Source organism: Carcharhinus amblyrhynchos, unplaced genomic scaffold, assembly GCF_965287045.1.
Source record: "Carcharhinus amblyrhynchos unplaced genomic scaffold, sCarAmb.v2.hapA chromosome_216, whole genome shotgun sequence".
Classification (NCBI taxonomy): Eukaryota; Metazoa; Chordata; class Chondrichthyes; order Carcharhiniformes; family Carcharhinidae; genus Carcharhinus; species Carcharhinus amblyrhynchos.
In genome coordinates this window covers 3,101-24,193 of record NW_027649956.1, presented here as the reverse complement: position 1 = coordinate 24,193, position 21,093 = coordinate 3,101, and the positions used below count along the sequence as shown (strand labels likewise).

The 21,093-nt window shown below is 46.1% G+C and overlaps 1 protein-coding gene across 2 annotated transcripts in view; it reads right to left on the bottom strand.

Moving 5' to 3' along the window:
* Positions 1-18,612, bottom strand: part of LOC145338882 (NACHT, LRR and PYD domains-containing protein 3-like) — a 56,855-nt gene extending 38,243 nt beyond the window's left edge. For both annotated transcript variants that reach the window (XM_080183286.1, XM_080183287.1), the window contains exons 1-3: positions 18,452-18,612; positions 9,545-9,640; positions 1,953-2,119 (exon numbers count right to left, since the gene is read on the bottom strand). In XM_080183286.1, the coding sequence (XP_080039412.1) occupies positions 1,953-2,119; positions 9,545-9,608 (231 nt within the window). In that variant the 5' untranslated portion in view covers positions 9,609-9,640; positions 18,452-18,612. The remainder of the gene's footprint in view (positions 1-1,952; positions 2,120-9,544; positions 9,641-18,451) is intronic.
* Between the last annotated feature and the right edge of the window lie 2,481 nt (positions 18,613-21,093).

Sequence of the window (21,093 nt, the reverse complement as noted above, 5' to 3'; positions counted from 1 at the left end):
CTTTGGGGTTAAAAGTGGGGCAGCATGGATAAGCTGGGCCGAAGGGCCTGTTTACATGCTGAAAATCTCTATGACTTTAGAAAGGGCCTTTGACGAAAATTGAATATTAATGTCAAAGCATGTTCCATGGTGTTTTAAAGCTCCGATCTCATAAGGGCTCCTTTAACACTGGTTTACACAAGCACCTGAGCGGATTTCTGGATTTTGAAACCAGATCTGCAGTTTGTGTATCCAGTAATATCCCAATAAGCTGCAGGGTGAGTGCAGCCGAGCTCCTGTCCCCGGGGCGAGTGCAGCCGAGCTCCTGTCCCCGGGGCGAGTGCAGCCGAGCTCCTGCCCCCGGGGCAAGTGCAGCCGAGCTCCTGTCCCCGGGGCGAGTGCAGCCGAGCTCCTGCCCCCGGGGGGGGGCGAGTGCAGCCGAGCTCCTGTCCCCGGGGCGAGTGCAGCCGAGCTCCTGTCCCCGGGGCGAGTGCAGCCGAGCTCCTGTCCCCGGGGGGGGCGAGTGCAGCCGAGCTCCTGTCCCCGGGGGGGGGCGAGTGCAGCCGAGCTCCTGTCCCCGGGGGGGGTGAGTCCAGCCGAGCTCCTGTCCCGGGGGGGGTGAGCGCAGCCGAGCTCCTGTCCCCGGGGGGGGGGCGAGTGCAGCCGAGCTCCTGTCCCCGGGGGGGGTGAGTGCAGCCGAGCTCCTGTCCCCGGGGGGGGCGAGTGCAGCCGAGCTCCTGTCCCCGGGGGGGGCGAGTGCAGCCGAGCTCCTGTCCCCGGGGGGGGCGAGTGCAGCCGAGCTCCTGTCCCCAGGCGGGGCGAGTGCAGCCGAGCTCCTGTCCCCGGGGGGGGCGAGTGCAGCCGAGCTCCTGTCCCCAGGGGGGGCGAGTCCAGCCGAGCTCCTGTCCCCGGGCGGGGTGAGTGCAGCCGAGCTCCTGTCCCCGGGGGGGGGGCGAGTCCAGCCGAGCTCCTGTCCCCGGGGGGGGCGAGTGCAGCCGAGCTCCTGTCCCCAGGGGGGGCGAGTCCAGCCGAGCTCCTGTCCCCGGGCGGGGTGAGTGCAGCCGAGCTCCTGTCCCCGGGGGGGGGCGAGTGCAGCCGAGCTCCTGTCCCCGGGGGGGGCGAGTGCAGCCGAGCTCCTGTCCCCGGGGGGGGCGAGTGCAGCCGAGCTCCTGTCCCCGGGGGGGGCGAGTGCAGCCGAGCTCCTGTCCCCGGGGGGGGGCGAGTCCAGCCGAGCTCCTGTCCCCGGGGGGGGGTGAGTCCAGCCGAGCTCCTGTCCCCGGGCGGGGCGAGTGCAGCCGAGCTCCTGTCCCCGGGGTGGGGTGAGTCCAGCCGAGCTCCTGTCCCCGGGGGGGGGTGAGTCCAGCCGAGCTCCTGTCCCCGGGGGGGGGGCGAGTGCAGCCGAGCCCCTGTCCCCGGGCGGGGTGAGTGCAGCCGAGCTCCTGTCCCCGGGGGGGGCGAGTGCAGCCGAGCTCCTGTCCCCGGGGGGGGCGAGTGCAGCCGAGCTCCTGTCCCCGGGGGGGGGTGAGTCCAGCCGAGCTCCTGTCCCCGGGGGGGGCGAGTGCAGCCGAGCTCCTGTCCCCGGGGGGGGCGAGTGCAGCCGAGCCCCTGTCCCCGGGCGGGGTGAGTGCAGCCGAGCTCCTGTCCCCGGGGGGGGCGAGTGCAGCCGAGCTCCTGTCCCCGGGGGGGGCGAGTGCAGCCGAGCTCCTGTCCCCGGGGCGAGTGCAGCCGAGCTCCTGTCCCCGGGCGGGGCGAGTGCAGCCGAGCTCCTGTCCCCGGGGTGGGGTACCTGGGTCTGGTGTAGACTTACAGACAGGAATATTATTCGTCAATAACTCCATTATCAGTGCAGTTTGTGATTCCTTGTATACTCGAAGATTATCTGGACAGAACCTGTTCTTTTACCATCATTTGTCAATATATCCTGAAAGTCCTCCACTGATTGAAATAATTCATTCTGTGTCCCTCCCACTTACCCCATGTTCTTGTCCAGTGAAAATCCTCTCGTATGTTAACGAGAAGCTGATTCCATCCACTCCTCCTTCCATCGCCTGCTCTAGTCTGTCCCGGTAGAATTTTGTCAATTTGAACAGTTGATATTCATCACAGTTTGTCAGGAACTCAGGGATTGTGGGGTTTGGATCTGTGAACACAAATGGAGAAAATTAAACTTGTCAATGAGTTTCTATCCATGTTGTTACACGTTACAAGAAGCAACTGAAGCCCCCTGTGAACCGTGTTATCAAACACCTTCTGGGAACACAGAAACATTCAGTGAAAGTATATCTGACCGTACCCCTGTAACAAACTTAGCCCCAAATCCATAAAGATCCATTGTTAAAAGGCTATCAATTCCAAATATAAAACCAACATTTTTGTTTAATTATTCACTGGATGTGGGGGTTGCTGGTAAGGTTTGAATTTGTTTTCTTTCCTGAACTGCCATTGGAGGGAAACTTGCAGTTAGTGGCCTTCCCATATATCTGCTGCCCTTGTCGCTCAAGGGTGACAGAGATCATGGATTGGGAAATGTTGAAGGAGCTTTGGTGAGTTGCCGCAGTTCCTCCTGTAAATGATACATATTACTGTCACTGTGCATATATTGGATATATTACACTGGAAAGGAATGGTTCGATCAAGCAGACACAGCACGGATTCATGAAGGGGAAGTCGTGTTTGACGAATTTACTGGATTTTTATGAGGATGTGACTAGTGCTGTAGACAGAGGGGAACAGGTGGATGTGGTGTTTTTAGATTTCCAGAAGACATTTGATAAGGTGCCTCACAAAAGGTTGCTGCAGAAGATTAAGGTGCACGGAGTTGGGGGTAAGGTATTAGCATGGATTGAGGATTGGTTGTCTAATAGGAAGCAGAGAGTTGGAATAAATGGGTGCTTTTTCTGATTGGCAGTTGGTGACTAGTGGAGTGCCACAGGGATTGGTGCTGGGACCTCAACTATCTACCATGTACATAGGCGATCTGGAGGAGGGGACTGAGTGTCGGGTAATAAAGGTTGCTGAAGACACAAAGATGAGTGGAAAAGCAAATTGTGTGGAGGACACAGAGTCTGCAGAGAGATTTGGATAGGCTAAGTGAGTGGGCCAGGGCCTGGCAGATGGAGTATAATGTTGCCAAGTGTGAGGTTATCCACTTTGGAAGAAATAGTATTAAAATGGATTATTATTTAAATGGTGAAAAATTACAACATGCTACGGTGCAGAGGGACCTGGGGGTTTGTGCATGAATCGTAAAAACCCAGTCTGCAGGTGCAGCAGGTGATCAAGAAGGCGAATGGGATGTTGGCCTTTATAGCGAGGGGGGTAGAATATAAAAGCAGGGAGGTCTTGCTGCAACTGTACAGGGTACTGGTGAAGCCGCAGCTGGAGTACTGTGTGCAGTTTTGGTCCCTTTATTTGCAAAAGGATATTTTGGCCTTGGAGGGAGTACAGAGAAGGTTCACCAGGTTGATACTGGAAATGAGGGGTTCGCTTCTGAGGAGAGATAGAGTAGATTGGGCCTGTACTCGTTGGAGTTTAGAAGGCTGAGGGGTGATCTATAGAGACATATAAGAATATGAAGGGGCTAGATAGGATAGAGGTAGAGAGATACTTTCCACTTAAAAAGGAAACCAGAACAAGAGGGCACAGCCTCAAAATAAGGAGGGGGGGGGGTGTTCAGTTTAGAACAGAGTTGAGGAGGAACTTTTTCTCTCAGAGGATGGTGAATCTCTGGAATTCTCTGCCCATTGAAGTGGTGGAGGCTACCTCATTGAATATGTTTAAGTCACGGGTAGATAGGTTTCTGATAGACAAGGGTCTTAAGGGTTATGGGGAGAGGGCGGGAAAGTGGAACTGATCCACTTCAGATCAGCCATGATCTTATTGAATGGCGGGGCAGGCTCGAAGGGCTAGATGGCCTACTCCTGCTCCTATTTCTTATGTTCTTATGCATTGGTGGCTAGGGGAGTGAGGTGCTGTTCAATTGAGCTATCTGTCCCTATACAACAGGAACAAGACTGTATCCAGGCATGGACAGATAAGTGGCAGGTAACACCAACACCAGACAACTGCCACACAATGAGCACTGCCAACAGAGAATCTAATCATCTCCCCATGGCATTCAACAGAATTACCATCACTGAATCTTCCACTGACCATATTCCCTGGGTTACCATTGAGACAAAACTGAACTTGACAAACAATATAAATTCTGTGGCTATAAGGGCAGGTAAGAGGCTGGGAATTCTGCAGCAGATATTTCTCATTTCCCGATTTTCCCAAAGCCTGTTCACTGTTTAAAATGCACAAGTCAGTAAAGTGATGGAATATTCATCTCTTGCCCAGAAGAAACCAGCTCCATTCACATGCAATAAACTCAATACTATTAACGACAAAACAACATGCTTGATTGGCAAACTATTGCAACTTCCAAGCCCATGACCTTTACCCCCAGCAGGGTGGCATATGTATGGGAACATGACCACATCAAAGTTCCTGACTTGGACTGATATCCCACTTCTTTCAAAATCCCAGGACACCCTTCCTAATATACTGTGGGTCTACCTGCACCACATGGACTGCAAAGGTTCAAGTCAGCAGCAGCTCATCACCACCTTTCAAGGGAAGATAAGATGGGTAATAAATACTGGCTTCACCAACAAGGCTCAAACCTCTATAATGAATCTGAGAAAAATGCCTCACCGACTTTGTTTCAAACACTGGAATGAACCTCATCTCTGATTCATCATTAGATTCCTGGAGATGTCTGGCATGTTATTCCCTAATTCACTGTAAATTCTGATGCAAATTTGACATTTGACATATCCCCATTTCCATATTTTCACCGACAATATCACTATTATCAGTTTTCACAGGGTCTACATTATTACTGACCACCGTCTGTTCCCAAATATAACCAAAAAAAAACTGTTGATTTAATACCACTGCAAGTTTCATTTCATGCTCTCGAAATATGTTTGTTTCACTCATTGCTGTTCTTTCCAGGTAACAGTATCTATATTAATTTTGTATTGTGTAAAAGGGGTGTAAGGGATACATAACTACACCAGAGTAAGACGGTGACCGAGAGCAGCAAATTAGCTTCAAGTGGGACTTCAGTGCATGGGAGAGAGGTGTGGTATACATAGGAATTACTCTAAGTTAATTAAATGAGCAATCAATTTAAGTAAATAACATAAGTAGCAAAGGCACCACTGGTGCTACGTTGCAGCTGTGGAAATGTGGGAGCTTTTGGATTAGAAGGCGATTTGCTGATGTATTTGTCAGGAAAAGTATAAGCAGCTGGAGGAAATTCGTATCAGGATTACTGATCTGGAAGCTGAACTGAAGACACTGTGTAATATCAGGCAGGGAGAGAAATAGCCGGACACTTTGTTCCAAAAGAATTTAGTGAGGGGGAATGACACTGTTCACTGCAGTAAACAGCAAGAGTGTAAAAAATGTTGCCTGACAAGAACCAGGTTGAGGCTGAAGAATGGGTCTAAGACTTGTGTTCTCCACTGAAATAAACAGGTAGCAGGTAAAAATGGTGAAAGTTGATAGTAGGAGTTTTTACAAGTATTCAAACAGGAAAAGAGTCAGTACAGTTGGTGCTGGCCCTGTGGAGAGTGACAATGGGGACAGACTAGCAGATAATAATGAACTAGCAGATGAAGTGAACACAATTTGTTGCTGTCTACACTCTAGAGGATACAGAAACATTCAGTAATATCTGTAGGACAGTGATTAGGAAAGAAATTTGATGAAATTGCAATCACGAGAAGGATGGTACTGAGCAAACTGCTCGAGCTGAGGCTGACAGATCTCCGGATCGAGATGGCATTCATCGTGGGATCACAAAGAGATGGGTAATGAGGTACTGGATACATCAGTGTTAATTTTCTAAAATTCCCTAGTTTGTGAAATGGTTCCATCAGGCTGAAAACCTGATAAATTTAACCCGTGTATTCAATGAGGGATGGAGGTTAAAAAAAGATACTCTAGGCCAGTTACTTTGACTTCTGTCACAGATAAAGCACTCAAATCGATCATTAAGAAGGTTATACCTGGACACAGAGAAACTCAAGGAAATCTGGGAGAGTCAGCATGGAAAGGGAAATCGTGCTTAATTAATTCATTGGTCTTCTTTGAAAGTAGCCACACCCCCACTTCCTGCCTTCAAACAAACCACTGTCCTCAGCAAACTACCCAGCCTTCAGGGGAACAGTGACCACAATACCACACAACCCTGTCACAGCAACCTCTGCAAGACATGCCGGATCACTGACACGGATACCATCATCACACGTGAGAATACCATCCACCAGATACACGGTACATACTCCTGTAACTCGGCCAACATTGTCTACCTGATACGCTGCAGGAAAGGATGTCCCGAGGCATGGTACACTGGGGAGACCATGCAGATGCTACAATAAAGGATGAATAAACATCTCTCAACGATCACCAGGCGAGACTGTTCTCTTCCTGTTGGTGAACACTTCAGCGGTCACGGGCATTCAGTCTCTGATCTTCGGATAAGTGTTCTCCAAGGCGGCCTTCATGACACACAACAACGCAGAGTCACTGGGCAGAGACTGATAGCCAATTTCCACACACGAGAATGGCCTCAACCAGGATACTGGGTCCATGTCGCACTCTCTGTAACCCCATGACTTGCCTGGACTTGCAAAATCTCACTAACTGTCCTGTCTGGAGACAATACACATCTCTTTAATCCGTGCTTAACCCTCTCTCCACTCACACTGTCTGTACCTTTGAGACTTGACTGCCTGTGGGGACTCACATTCCAGCCATTATTTTGTAAATTGATTTTGTGTCTTTAGATGCCCTGTTTGTGAACTGAAATCCCAGTTGCCTGATGAAGGAGCGGTGCTCTGAAAGTTAGTGGATTTTGCTACCAAATAAATCTGTTGGACTTTAACCTGGTGTTGTGAGACTTCTTACTGTTCTATGAAGGATAAAGAGGAGTCTGTAGACATGCTGCACGTGGATTCCAGGGACAAGTTTTGTGGAAAATGAAAGATGACAGTGCAGGGATTAACATAATAGTATTGATTGAAGATTGGCTGGCTGGTAGAAAACAGTAATTATGAATGGGTGCTTTATCTGATTGGCAGGCTGGGACAAGTGGAATGCTGCAAGCATCTATGATGTGACATCAACTTGTTATCTTTTAATGAATGAAATATTTGAGAGAAGCAATGGCATCAAGGTTAAATTTACAGATGATACAAACATTGGTAGAAAAAGTTCTTGTGAAGGGGATACAAGGAAGTTGTGCATTGGTGAGTAAAACTGACAGATGGAGTATTCTGTGGGAGAATGTGAATCTGTTTGCTTTGGCAGGGAGAATAAAATAAGCAGAATTACAAAACAGGAGAATGGCTGCAGAATTCTGATGCATTTGGATTTGGGTGTTCTAGTGCATGAATCAGAAAATAATAATTTCCAGGTACAGCAAGTAATTAAGGTTAATGGAATATCGTCCTTTATTTTGAGGGGACTTGAAGATAAAAGGATATTATGCTTCAGTTTTACAGGGAATTGGGAAGGCCACATCTCAAACGGCTGATGAAAAGCAGATGGAGTTTAATTTAGATAAATGCGAGTTGATGCATTTTGATAGACTGAACTAGGGCAGGACTTACTCAGTTAATGGTGGGGTGTTAGTGAGTTACAGAACAAAGAGATCTTGGGGAACAGGCTCACAGCTCCTCAGAAGTGAAGTCACAGGGCGGTGAAGAAGACATGCCACATGTTTGGTTTCATTGGTCAGGACACTGAATACAGGAGTTGGGATGTCTTGTTGAAGTTGTACAAGACATTGTTGAGGCCACACTTGGAATACTGTGTACAGTTCTGGTCACCCTATTCTAGAAATGATAGTGTTAAACAAGAAAGGGTGCAGAAAAGATTTACTAGGATGCTCCTGGGACTTGATGGTTTGAGTTATAAGGAGAGGCTGGATAAGCTGGGACATTTTCCCCTGGAGCGTAGGAGGCTGAGGGGACATATTATACAGAGTGTAAATTAATGAGAGGCATAGGGAAGGTAGACAGTCAACATTTCCCAAATGTAGGGGGTGGGGGAGTCTAAAACTAGAGGCCATAGGCTTAGGGTGAGAGGGGAGAGATACAAAACAGACCAGAGGGACAGTATTTTCCACAGGGGGTGGTGAGTGTCTGGAACAAGCTGCCAGAGGTGTTAATAGAGTCAGATACAATGTTGTCTTTTAAAAAACATTTTGAAGTTACATGGGTAAGATGGGTATTGGGATATGGGGTAAACACAGACAACTGGGGCCAGCTTACTGGTTTAAAAAAAAGGCTGGCATGGAGAAGCTGGGCCGAAGGGCCTGTTCCCATGCTGTAAACCTCTGACTAAATGACTTGATGAATATTGTGCCTAGTTAACGAGCTCATTATTTAACAATTCGTGTATTAGATTCTACTGAAAGGAAGTTAACTGGATTAATACCCAGAAGAAGCGGGTTATCTTATGAGGAAACACGAGACAGACTGGGCTTGTTTCCTTCAGAGTCCAGAAAAGTGAGCAGTGACTTGATTGAAGCCTCTAAAATCCGGCATTGACACTGAGGACATGGAAAGTATGTTTCCCCTTGTGGGTAAGTCCAGGACACTATTTAAAACAAAGTTGTCTTTTTAGGTCAGAGATGGTGAGTTTTTTTCTTTCAGAGGCTGTTGATTTTGAAACACAAATAGATCAGTGATGATCCCATTGAACAGCAGAAGTGATGAAGGGGCCGAATGGCCTCCTTCTGCTCCTATTTCAGATGTTCGTATGAATTGTTTGTTCTCCCTTTTCCACTTATCTTTCCATTGTCCTTGATGGGTTCATGGTCCAGACGCTGGGGCCCTTCCTTCTGAAACCGAGAATGAGAAACCCCACTCCTGTTCCAGCCTCGCAGTTTCACATTGACCCAGCCTCTTATTTCCCTCCTGACCTGACCCAGCACAGAATAATCCCGATATCACTAACTCATGCTTTGTTTTTCATTCCAGTGCTTCAGTTTTAACAGCTCCTCTATGAACATCTTTCCATCTGTGTCACTACTTCAAAACATGGATCTTTTTGGTCTTTCCTCCTTCTCAAAGACGATCCCACCAGTTCCAGGATATTCTTTCCTCTGGTACGAGGGGGTAACTTACCATGTGTGATGTGCCAGGGCTGTAGAAGAATCTGTCTATTCCCCTGACAACAGAATCTCCAGCCACTATCACTCCTATTTCTGTGGCCCACGTCTCTCACTGTTACTCAGGAACACTCTGTTTGAGTCACCCTTTGTCAACCTTACAATGCCCAAATTTGAATTTGAACTCAGCTGTTTGACAACAATTTGAAAACTGCCTCCAGGGACACACAGAGGAGATTCACAAATCACACCCGGCCCCTGGGCTGAACTTTGGATCGCCCCGCTCTAGATGGTGCCTCACTCCCAATTTCTACTCAGTCCCTGTCCTGTTCCCTCTTCCTGTGTGAGCAGCAGACAAGACAGAAATTATATCTGTATTTTTTGTGATCCTACCTGTGTCCAATCTCATTCTTTTTGGAGATGTTGAACATTCTCCCCTGTTTGAACCTTCAGCCATGATATTGACAGACGTTCCCTGATTCTGAGACTCTGTAATAAGGATCATATCAATGTCAGGGTCAGATGTAAATATGAAAATCAGAACATAAGAACATAAGAAATAGGAGCAGGAGTAGGCCATCTAGCCCTTCGAGCCTGCCCCGCCATTCAATAAGATCATGGCTGATCTGTCGTGGCTCAGTTCCACTTTCCCGCTTTCTCCTCATAACCCTTAATCCCCTTGCCCACCAAAAACCTATCTACCCGCATCTTAAAAATATTGAGCGAGGCAGCCTCCACCACTTCAACGGGCAGAGAATTCCAGAGATTCACCACCCTTTGAGTGAAGAAGTTCCTCCTCAACTCCGTTCTAAACTGCCCCCCCCCCCTTATCTTGAGGCTGTGCCCTCTAGTCCTACTGTCCTTTCTGAGCAGGAAGAGTCTCTCCACTCCTATCCATCCCATTCATCATCTTATACGTCTCAATGAGATCTCCCCTCATTCTTCTAAACTCTAACGAGTACAAGCCTAGTTTATTCAGCCTCTCCTCATAGTTCAACCTCCTCAACTCCGGTATCAGCCTAGTAAACCTCCTCTGCACTCCCTCCAAGGCCAAAATATCCTTGCGTAAGTGCGGCGACCAAAACTGCACACAGTACTCCAGCTGCGGCCTCACCAATGCCCTATACAGCTGCAGCAAGACCTCCCTACTTTTCTATTCGATCCCCCTCGCTATGAAGGCCAGCATCCCATTCGCCTTCCTGACCACCTGCTGCACCTGCAAGCTGGGTTTTTGCGACTCATGCACAAGGACCCCCAGGTCCCTCTGCATCGCATGCTGCAGTTTTTTGCCATGTAAGTAAAAGTCCTTCCTACCATTATTCCTACCAAAGTGCACAACCTCACATTTGCCAACATTAAATTCCATTTGCCAGTTCCTGGCCCATTCGCCCAGCCTATCTAGATCCTTCTGCAGACTCTCCACACCCTCCACACAATTTGCCTTTCCCCCAATCTTGGTGTCATCAGCAAATTTCGACATCATACACTCGGTTCCCTCCTCCAGATCATCTATATAAATGGTAAATAGCTGAGGCCCCAGCACCGACCCCTGGGGCACTCCACTAGTCACCAACCGCCAATCCGAATAGCACCCATTGACCCCCACTCTCTGCCTCCTATTTGACAACCAATCCTCTATCCACGCTAACACCCTACCCCCAACTCCATGTCCCCTGACCTTCTGCAGTAACCTCTTGTGAGGTACCTTGTCAAACGCCTTCTGAAAATCCAGAAATACCACATCCACCGGCTCTCCTCTATCCACTGCCCTAGACACATCCTCATAGAACTCCAATAATTTCATCAGACACGACTTCCCCTTAACGAAACTGTGCTGCGTCTGCTCTATCAAACAATTCTTCTCAAGATGCCTCGCTATTTCCTCCTTGATGACGGATTCTAACATTTTACCTACAACAGACGTTAAACTAACCGGCCTATAATTCCCTGCCTTTTGCCTGCCACCCTTCTTAAACAACAGCGTTAACATTAGCCGTTTTCCAGTCTTCCGGCACTTCCCTGGAATCCAGCAACGTCTGGAAAATAACCACCAAGGCATCCACTATCACCTCCGCCATGTCTTTCAGAACCCTCGGATGCATTCCATCCGGTCCTGGGGACTTGTCCACAATCAGTCCCTCCAGTCTGTCGAGCACTGCCTCTCTAGTAACAATAATGTCATTCAGGCCCTCCACTCCTACCATCTTTCCATCGCTAACACCCGGCAAATTATTCACGTCCTCCTCCGTGAAGACAGAAGCAAAAAGGTTATTCAAGGCCTCAGCCATTTCCCCATCCCCTACCACTAGGTCCCCTCTCTCATCCTCTAGGGGTCCAATGTTCACCTTAGCCAGCCTCTTCCTTTTTATATATTTATAAAAACTCTTACTATCCTTTTATATATTAAGCGCTAGCCCAGAAGCAGAGCGTTGAGATCTTCACTGTGATGTAAGATATATTTCAGAATATTACAATTACACATGTTACCGCGATATTAGTGGCAGCTGTTTCACAAAATACCAGTCACCCTCATCAGGTCCCTCGGTAACCTGGCAGCAGGTTCAACATGCAAACTGCTGGTATCCAGCTCCATGTTCTCACCGCTCTGAAACTCTGTTTGCGAAATCCAAACCAACTCACACCATGTCTCAGTTAATTCACCTGTGTTCACCAACCCACACTGTCTCACAGTATGAGAACAGTTCAATTTTAAACAGCTCAAACTAGCTTTTCAATCTCTCCATGGCCCCTCTCTTCCTATTCATGTAGCAAACAGCAGCCCCAGAAACCAGCGACATCTCTTCCTTGCCCAATCTGACAAGCTATGTATCTTTAAGATAATTTGTCCATAATTCAGGCCAACTCCTGAGCTCTGGAATTCCCTCTCTAAACCTCTCGGCTGCTTTACTTTTTCCTTTTCTCAGATTCACCTTCAAAACATTAACAATCTGACTAAAATTAGTCACCTGCCCAGCTATTCCTTCGAATATATATATATACTACATATTTGTTTTCCTACTGAATTTTTCTCTTGCTGAGTGTCTGGGAATGTTAAAGATGCTTTACAAATGCTCCATATTCTCCACTGGTGTGGATGTGTCAGTGTCTGTGTCCCTATACCTGTACCCCCTAATCAAACTCAGCTGATATCCTCTCCCTTCTCCAATATGGAAACGGAAAAAAGTGATTCAGACATTTAATTCCTTCAACTGAGAACTCAAAGTTATTCAACAGCAATAATTTACAACCAAGGTTTAAAACCAACAATGTAAAATGCAACTACCCATTTCATTCTTAATCTCATACAACTACTCAGATTTCCAGTGTGTCTGATTGTGAAAAAAAATCCCAAAGCACAAATTCATTCTCCCTTATGGGTCTCTTCAATTTAACACTAAATTTACAATATCATTCCAGCGAGGCTCTGGTCATCTGAACAGATCCGGATTTATTCCTCATCATCCCCAATGACCCGTCCTCGTGCACACCAAGTCGGCATCAGTTATGGGGTGAAGCCACAGTGACTTTCAATGCATGGAAATGGCTGCAATGTAAAAGATATCCAGAAGACCAATGGTGGTGAGGAGGCGGCACTGCATCAAAGAAAGAAAGAGGCAGCAAGGAGAAAGGTGAAAGCAATGGAATGTGTCAGGTGTTGAGGGACACACTATGTGAATCATTGCAAATGCTTTGATGCTGTTTGTCATCACTGCAAAAAAAAGTGGGCATTTATTGAAGAACTGCAAAGATGCTAAGAGCAAGTCGAAGGTGGAGCAAGGGAATTCAAACTTGAAAAAAAGCATCAGTCAGCTGCACGTCACCTGGAAAGCTCAAAGAAGATACAGGAGCAAAGGATTCCATATAATTCCAAAAGACTTTGGATAGTAATAGATAAGGACAAGAGTGACCCTTGGTTCAACTGGACAAGGGCCAAATACATCCAAATTAGACAGGAACAGGGGAATGTGGATTGGGAGCGGCTCTTTGAAGACAAATCCACCTCTCTCATGTGGGAAGCTTTTAAAGGCCAATTGATTGAAATGCAGGGCATACCTGAACCGGAAAAATGAAGGATAGAAATGCCAGAATTCAGAAACTATGGATGACCAGGAAAATTGTAAGCTTAGTCAAAAAGAAAACATACAATAGGTCTCAGCAACTAAAAAACTGACAAAGCCCCTGAGGAGTAGAGAGAAAATAGGAAGGAACTTTAAGGCCGAATTAGGGGGGCTAAAAAGGGGCCGTAAAACGTTCTCAGCAAACAGGGTGAAGGAGAATCCCAGGTCTTTTATGCCTGTATTCGGAGCAAGAGGGTAGCCCACGAAAGAATAGGCCCACTCATGGGCAATGGAGAGAAGTTGTGTGGACCAAAGGAAGGCGGTGAGATCCTTAATGAGTACTTTGTATCCGTATTCATCAAGGAGTTGTGCATGAAGAATGGTGAGGCCACTCGAAGGAATGTCAATATATCGAAGGAGGAAGAGGCAGCTCTCCTAAATTGCACTAAGGTAGACAAATCCCCGGGGCCAGACGGGATCAACCCCAGTTTACTGTGGGAGCAAAGAAATAGGGGAATAAAAAAAATCTTCACATCCTCTCTAACCACAGGCGAGATTCCAGAGGGCTGGAGAATAGCCATTGTTGATCCCTTGTTTCAGAAAGAAAGGCATATTCCAGGAAATCAAAGGTTTGTGAGCCTAATCTCTGTGGTGGTGAAACATTTGCTGAAAATACTTAAAGACAGAATACGTGCACATTTGGAAGAAGTTGACGAGCTTGTGACAGGCAGCACGGTTTGTAAGGGGAAAGTCACTTCTCACCAAATTGATCGAGGTTTTCAAAGAAGTGACAAAGATAACTGATGAGGGAAGGGCTGTGGATGTTGTTTATATGGACTGTAAAATCCAACCCAAGGTCAACAGACCTTTCCATGATCCACCCCTCGGCTTTCCGATTCCCATGGTGGGCGGAACGGGAAAATTTGTCCCAGAAAGGAGCAGGGCAAGGGTATTTTTTCTTCAAAATGTTGATCTGCAGGTGACAATGTTCTGCAGAGGCCAGTGACGGGACCTATTTTGTTTGTAGGAAAACGTGGATGTCTTGATTAGTAAGTTTTCGGGTGACATGAAGATTGGTGGAGAGGGTGATAGTGCTGAGTTTATAACAGGATATAGATAGACTTGGGCACAGAAATGGCAAATTAAAATTAATCTGGACAATGTGAGGTGGTGCATTTTAGAGGAGCAAGTTTATGTGCGAATTGTACTGTAAATGGCAGAACCCTTTGGAGCATTAAGACACAGAAGGATCTGGGTGTACAGGTCCACAGTTCCCTAAAAGGTGGCCATTATGATTAAGCCTTATGCCCAGGGCATTGAGCACAAGCATTGGCAAATAAAACCTTGGTTAGGCTGCATTTGAAATATGGCGCGCAGTTCTGGTTGTCATAAGACCAGAAGAATGTGGAAGCTTTGGAAAGCGGAAATAAGGTTCACCAGGATGTTGCCTGGTCTCAAGGGTGTTGGCTATGGTGAGAGGTTGAATAAATGAGAATTGTTTTCACTGGCAGGCAGAGGCTGAGTAGAGACCTGATAGAGGTTTAGAAAATTATGAGATGTATAGATATGGTGCATAATTAGAAACTGTTTCCCAATGTGCAAGTGTCAAGAAAAGGGTTCAATGCGAGGGGGTAATTTTAAGAGAAATGTGCAGGGGAAGTTTTCCCACACAGAGAATGGTTGGTGCCTGGAACATGCTGCCTAAGGAGATGGTTGATGCAGGCACATTCGTAACACTTAAGGGGCATCTGGATGGGTACATGAATAGGGAATAAATAGAGGGATACAGACCGAGTGAGGCAGAAGGGCTTCTTAGTTCAGTTAGCGCATCATAATTGGCACAGGCTTGGAGGGCCGAAGGGCTTGTTCTTGTGTTGTATTTTTCTTTGCTCTTGAAGCACTCTTACAACATGTTTAATGTGAGTGAGGGGCATGTGAAACCTATCTATGGATGATATTGGAATAGGGTAGGTTAATAGGGCTTTAGATTGGTTTCACAGGTTGGTGCAATATCGAGGGCTGAAGGGCCTGTACTGCGCTGTAATGTTCTATGCAATAGTGGAGATCGGTGGAAAATAAACCAAAATTGTGGAGGACACGGGAGCGTCTGACTCTGTAATCAGTGAAAGGACCAGCAAGATAACTTGGGATCCTGACAAGGCACCAATCCTTACTCAGTCAGCGATCAAACTTCAGATGTACACCGGAGAGCCCATATCATTATGTCAGGTGTTAGAAATGGGCATTACACACAATAGAAAAGAACACATGTCCTTGTGGTAAAAGGGAAGGAGCCTTATCTATAGGACATGGCTGGCTCAGTAAAATTCTGTAGAACTGGGATGAATGGGAAAGTGGAGGAGGAGGAGTTTGATTCCAGTCTTTGCAGCCTCCCTGAGTCCATTCAGTGGGGGAGCATCAAACATCCCTGTTATTAAAAATGATGATACTGTGTGTACGTGATTACCTGGAGGCCTGGAGTTTCTGTTTTCAAATCGTGCTGGGAACAATAGATAAACTGTGACAAGGTTTTCCTCATGTAGTAGTTCATTTTTACAACATCTAATTATAGGGAAAACTGAGGAGGAGCACCTCAGCAACCCTGAATCAAGTGTTAGGGTCTTCAGAAACAGCATTGCATCTATACAGCACAACATGTGAATTAATGGTGTTGGAAAAAAAAAGTTCAAGAATGTGTCCGAGCTCAGGTCATTTTTGGGTTTGGTTCACTATTACGGGAAGTTTTTGCCAGGCCTTACAGCAGTGTTGGGACCACTGTATATGCTACTTCACAAAGAAACCAAATGAACATGGGGGGTCAGCATAAAATAAAGTTTTCAAGGATGTGAAGGCTCTGTTGCAATTAATTAATCTGCTCAATCGCTGAACGAGACAGAAACTCACACTACCCTGCAATGTCTCATCCTATGGTGTTGGGGTAACACTCCCTCATCTGATGGAGGACATTGGTTTTACATCTTATATACTGACAGAAGCTGAGAAGGTATAGTCTCAGTTAGACAAGGAAGGTGTAGCCATCGATTTCACTGTGAAATATTTCCATCAGTATCTTTATGGTCTTTCATTCACCATATGCACAGACCATAAGCCACTGATGAGTCTTTTCAGTGAATCCAAGTGCATTCCTGCCGTAGCCTCAGCGAGAATACAGCACTGGGCTCTCACACTGTCGTCTAACCAGTATAACATCGTGCACAAGGCTGGCAGGGAAAGACAATGTAAACGCAGGCACAGACACATGTACCGATGTGGCAGAATGATAGGGAGTGGGGTAGCTTGATCTTGGGTTTTGACATAGCTCGAGATAACATCGAGGGCTGACAGGCCTCTACTGTGCTGTACTGCTCTATGTTTCTATGCCAACCAAAAGAAGAAAATACTGCTGAGGCAAAGAATGCCAATGGACTCTACTTTTGGAGCGGATGAAAGACATTCCTGTTTGGATACTCAACCTACTCCTAAACCATAAATCCAGATCAACTGTATATGCTGTTTCCTCAGATCCGACACAATCCATTAGCCATTATTCGAACACATTCCTTTCTGGGAATGGCTCAGTATTCTTTCAAATAATTCATTCTCCACACATTAGTACTAATTAGGTTTCACTGAGTCTGTATGTAGATGCATTACCCTTCTTAAACACACCTCGAACTTCCTGATATACCTGAAATTCACATTCCATCTGCTGCATGGTGACCTACAAACACTTCACACCAATGGTTTTTGCCCCCGGCTGTTTCTTAGGGTCACTCAACTGATTTTATACTTTGATCTTCGAGAACTAAAGGTCATCTCTGACTACACGACTAATGCCCTCTTTAATTAACATTACTGCCTCATGTTTAGCCTTGCTGATCTGTCACTTGCCATCTCAGTTTCGAACTTCCCTGCCTGTCTGCATTAGTCTCTCTCCAGCTGTCTGCTTTTCCTTTTCTCCTTCACTCCTGTCTGTTTGCCCTGGTCTCCCTCTCCTTCTGCCTTGCATATCTGATTGCTTTTGTCTATCTCCAAAATCCCGCCTCTCACATGGTGATCCCCTCGCCTGGCCCCCACCCATCCAATTCCTCTCTACGTATGTGTCCGTACCTCTGCCTCTCATATTGAAATGTCAGATTGTTACCCTGGCAACAGAGGAAATCCATCAGCAAATATAACTGAAAACAGAAATAACAAAACCACCATCGCACACACTCAGTTAAGAGAAAAATAAACCCAAAACAGTCAAACTGTTTGTTTCAAATTAACTCTGAAGCTGCGATTTCAAAATGGTGCAACTGATATAACAAGACCAAACACTGCGGAAAAACTGCAGCAGGCGACGGTGCAGAGGGACCTCGGGGTCCTTGTGCATGAGTCGCAAAAACCCAGCTTGCAGGTGCAGCAGGTGGTCAGGAAGGCAAATGGGATGCTGGCCTTCATAGCAAGGGGGATTGAATATAAAAGTAGGGAGGTCTTGCTGCTGCTGTATAGGGCATTGGTGAGGCCGCAGCTGGAGTACTGTGTGCAGTTTTGGTCGCCGTACTTACGCAAGGATATTTTGGCCTTGGAGGGAGTGCAGAGGAGGTTTACTAGGCTGATGCCAGAGTTGAGGGGGTTGAGCTATGAGAGGCTGAATAAACTAGGCTTGTACTCGTTAGAGTTTAGAAGAATGAGGGGAGATCTCATTGAGACGTATAAGATGATGAATGGGATGGATAGCATAGAGGTGGAGCGACTCTTCCCGCTCAGAAAGGATAGTAGGACTAGGGGGCACAGCCTCAAGATAAAGGGGGGGGCAGTTTAGAACGGAGTTGAGGAGGAACTTCTTCACTCAAAGGGTGGTGAATCTCTGGAATTCTCTGCCCATTGAAGTGGTGGAGGCTGCCTCGCTAAATATTTTTAAGACGTGGGTTGATGGGTTTTTGATGAGAGAGGGGATTAAGGGTTATGGGGAGAGGGCGGGATTGAACTGAGCCACGACAGATCAGCCATGACGTTATTGAATGGCGGGGCAGGCTCGAAGGGCTAGTTGGCCTACTCCTGCTCCTATTTCTTATGTTTTATTAAATTAAAGTTTAAGGAAGCAAAAACTAATCCGCTTGACAGTAAATAACACTTTACCCTAGATAATTGGACTCAGTGCTCAGACCTTCCATACCTCTCACTCAGCATTTCTAATCTCACCTGATTATCTTTGTGTACTGTCTACAGGACCAGAATAAATGCAACTTTCTCTCACCTTCCTCTCCAGAAGATATATGGAAGTTCTTTCAATCTCAAGGTCTCTCTCTGGTTGGCACTCTCACAATCCTGTACTGGTTCACCTCTTACAGTCCCGCAGTCCACACCCCTTGCTTACTTTCAGCTGTAGATCTTCTCAACTAATCCAGCATTCATCAGAGATCTAATTAAAACAGGAGAGAAAAAAGTGACAAATAGTGCCAGGTGAACAAGAATGACAATTCTCTCACTCCCAGGTCAGCCCATAAACCAGACCCGAAAGATTGTTGGGAATGTTTCAATTAGAATGACAATTTCCTCAATCCTGGGACAGTCCATCCAGCGAAGCAAACAGGGAATTTCAATAGGAATGTTGGAAATATTTGAATCACTGTATTTTCATTGGACACATTAATAAAGGTTACAAAATGTCTCAGCAGACTATTCTAATTTTCAATCTGGGGTTTCACAGAATCCTGAGAGTGAAGAAGGTGCTCATTTGGCCCATCGAGTCTACACTGACAATCCTACCCAGACTCTATTCCGGTAACCCCACATATTTACTCTGCTAATCAATTTGGCATGACCAATCAATCTAACCCGCACACCTTTGGACTGTAGGAGGAAATCCACGCAGACATAAGAACTAGGAGCAGGAGCAGGCCATCTGGCCTCTCAAGTCTACTCCGCCTTCAATAATATCATGGGTGATCTTTTCATGGACTTGTCTCCACTTACCCACCCACTCACCATAACCCTTAATTCCTTTACAGATACAGAGAGAATGTGCAAACCTCACACAGACAGTGACCCGAGGACAGAATTGAACCCGGGACCCTGGCGTGTGAGACATCGATAGTGGTCATGATGTAAACACAGTAAAAGTCTGACACACCAGGTTAAAGTCCAACAGGTTTATTTGGTAGCAAAAACCAACAGCTTTCAGAGCGCTGCTCCTTTGTCAGGTAAGTGGGAGTTCTGTTCACAAACAGGACAGACAAAGACACAAACTCAATTTACAAAATTACGGTTGGAATGCGATACTTTACAGGTAATCAAGTCTTAAAGGTACAGGCAATGTGAGTGGAGAGAGTGTTGACCGTCTGGTTAATTCTCTCTATTCAGCCTAGAATCACCCAGATACACTCTGTTATAACGCTGTCTCTGTATTCAGTCTTGATCACCCAGATCTATGGGCGGCACGGTGGCACAATGGTTAGCACTGCTGCCTCACAGCGCCAGGGACCTGGGTTCTATTACCGGCCTTGGGTCACTGTCTGTTTCGAGTTTGTACATTCTCCCTGTGTCTGCGTGGGTTTCCTCCGGGTGCTCCGATATCCTCGCACAGTCCAAAGATGTGCGGGTTAGGTTAGTGAGCCATCCGAAATTGACCCTGTTAGGGAGATTAGCAAGGTAAATATGTGGGGTTACGGGTAATAGGGCCTGGATAGAATTGTGCTCAGTGCAGACTCAATGGGCCGAATGGCCTCCTTCTGCAATACAGGAATTCTATGATTCAACGATATGTTCTGTATTCAGACTAGAATCACCCAGATATACTCAGTGTTATAATGTTGTGTCTATTCAGACTAGAATCACCCAGATATACCCAGTGTTATAATGTTGTGTCTACTCAGTGTAGAATCACCCAGATATACTCAGTGTTATAATGTTGTGTCTATTCAGACTAGAATCACCCAGATATACTCAGTGTTATAATGTTGTGTCTACTCAGTGTAGAATCACCCAGATATACTCAGTGTTATAATGCTGGGTCTATTCAGACTAGAATCACCCAGATATACTCAGTGTTATAATGTTGTGTCGATTCAGACTAGAATCACCCAGATATACCCAGTGTTATAATGTTGTGTCTATTCAGTGTAGAATCACCCAGATATACCCAGTGTTATAATGTTGTGTCTATTCAGACTAGAATCACCCAGATATACCCAGTGTTATAATGTTGTGTCTATTCAGACTAGAATCACCCAGATATACCAAGTGTTATAATGCTGTGTGTATTCAGACTAGAATCACCCAGATATACCTAGTGTTATAATGCTGTGTCTATTCAGACTAGAACCACCCAGATATACCCAGTGTTATAATGTTGTGTCTATTCAGACTAGAATCACCCAGATATACCCAATGTTATAATGTTGTGTCTATTCAGACTAGAATCACCCAGATATACCCAGTGTAATAACGTTGTGTCTATTCAGTGTAGAATCACCCAGATATACCCAGTGTTATAATGCTGTGTCTATTCAGACTAGAATCACCCAGATATACCAAGTGTTATAATGCTGTGTGTATTCAGACTAGAATCACCCAGATATACCTAGTGTTATAATGCTGTGTCTATTCAGACTAGAACCACCCAGATATACCCAGTGTTATAATGTTGTGTCTATTCAGACTAGAATCACCCAGATATACCCAATGTTATAATGTTGTGTCTATTCAGACTAGAATCACCCAGATATACCCAGTGTTATAACGTTGTGTCTATTCAGTGTAGAATCACCCAGATATACTCAGTGTTATAATGCTGGGTCTATTCAGACTAGAATCACCCAGATATACTCAGTGTTATAATGTTGTGTCGATTCAGACTAGAATCACCCAGATATACCCAGTGTTATAATGTTGTGTCTA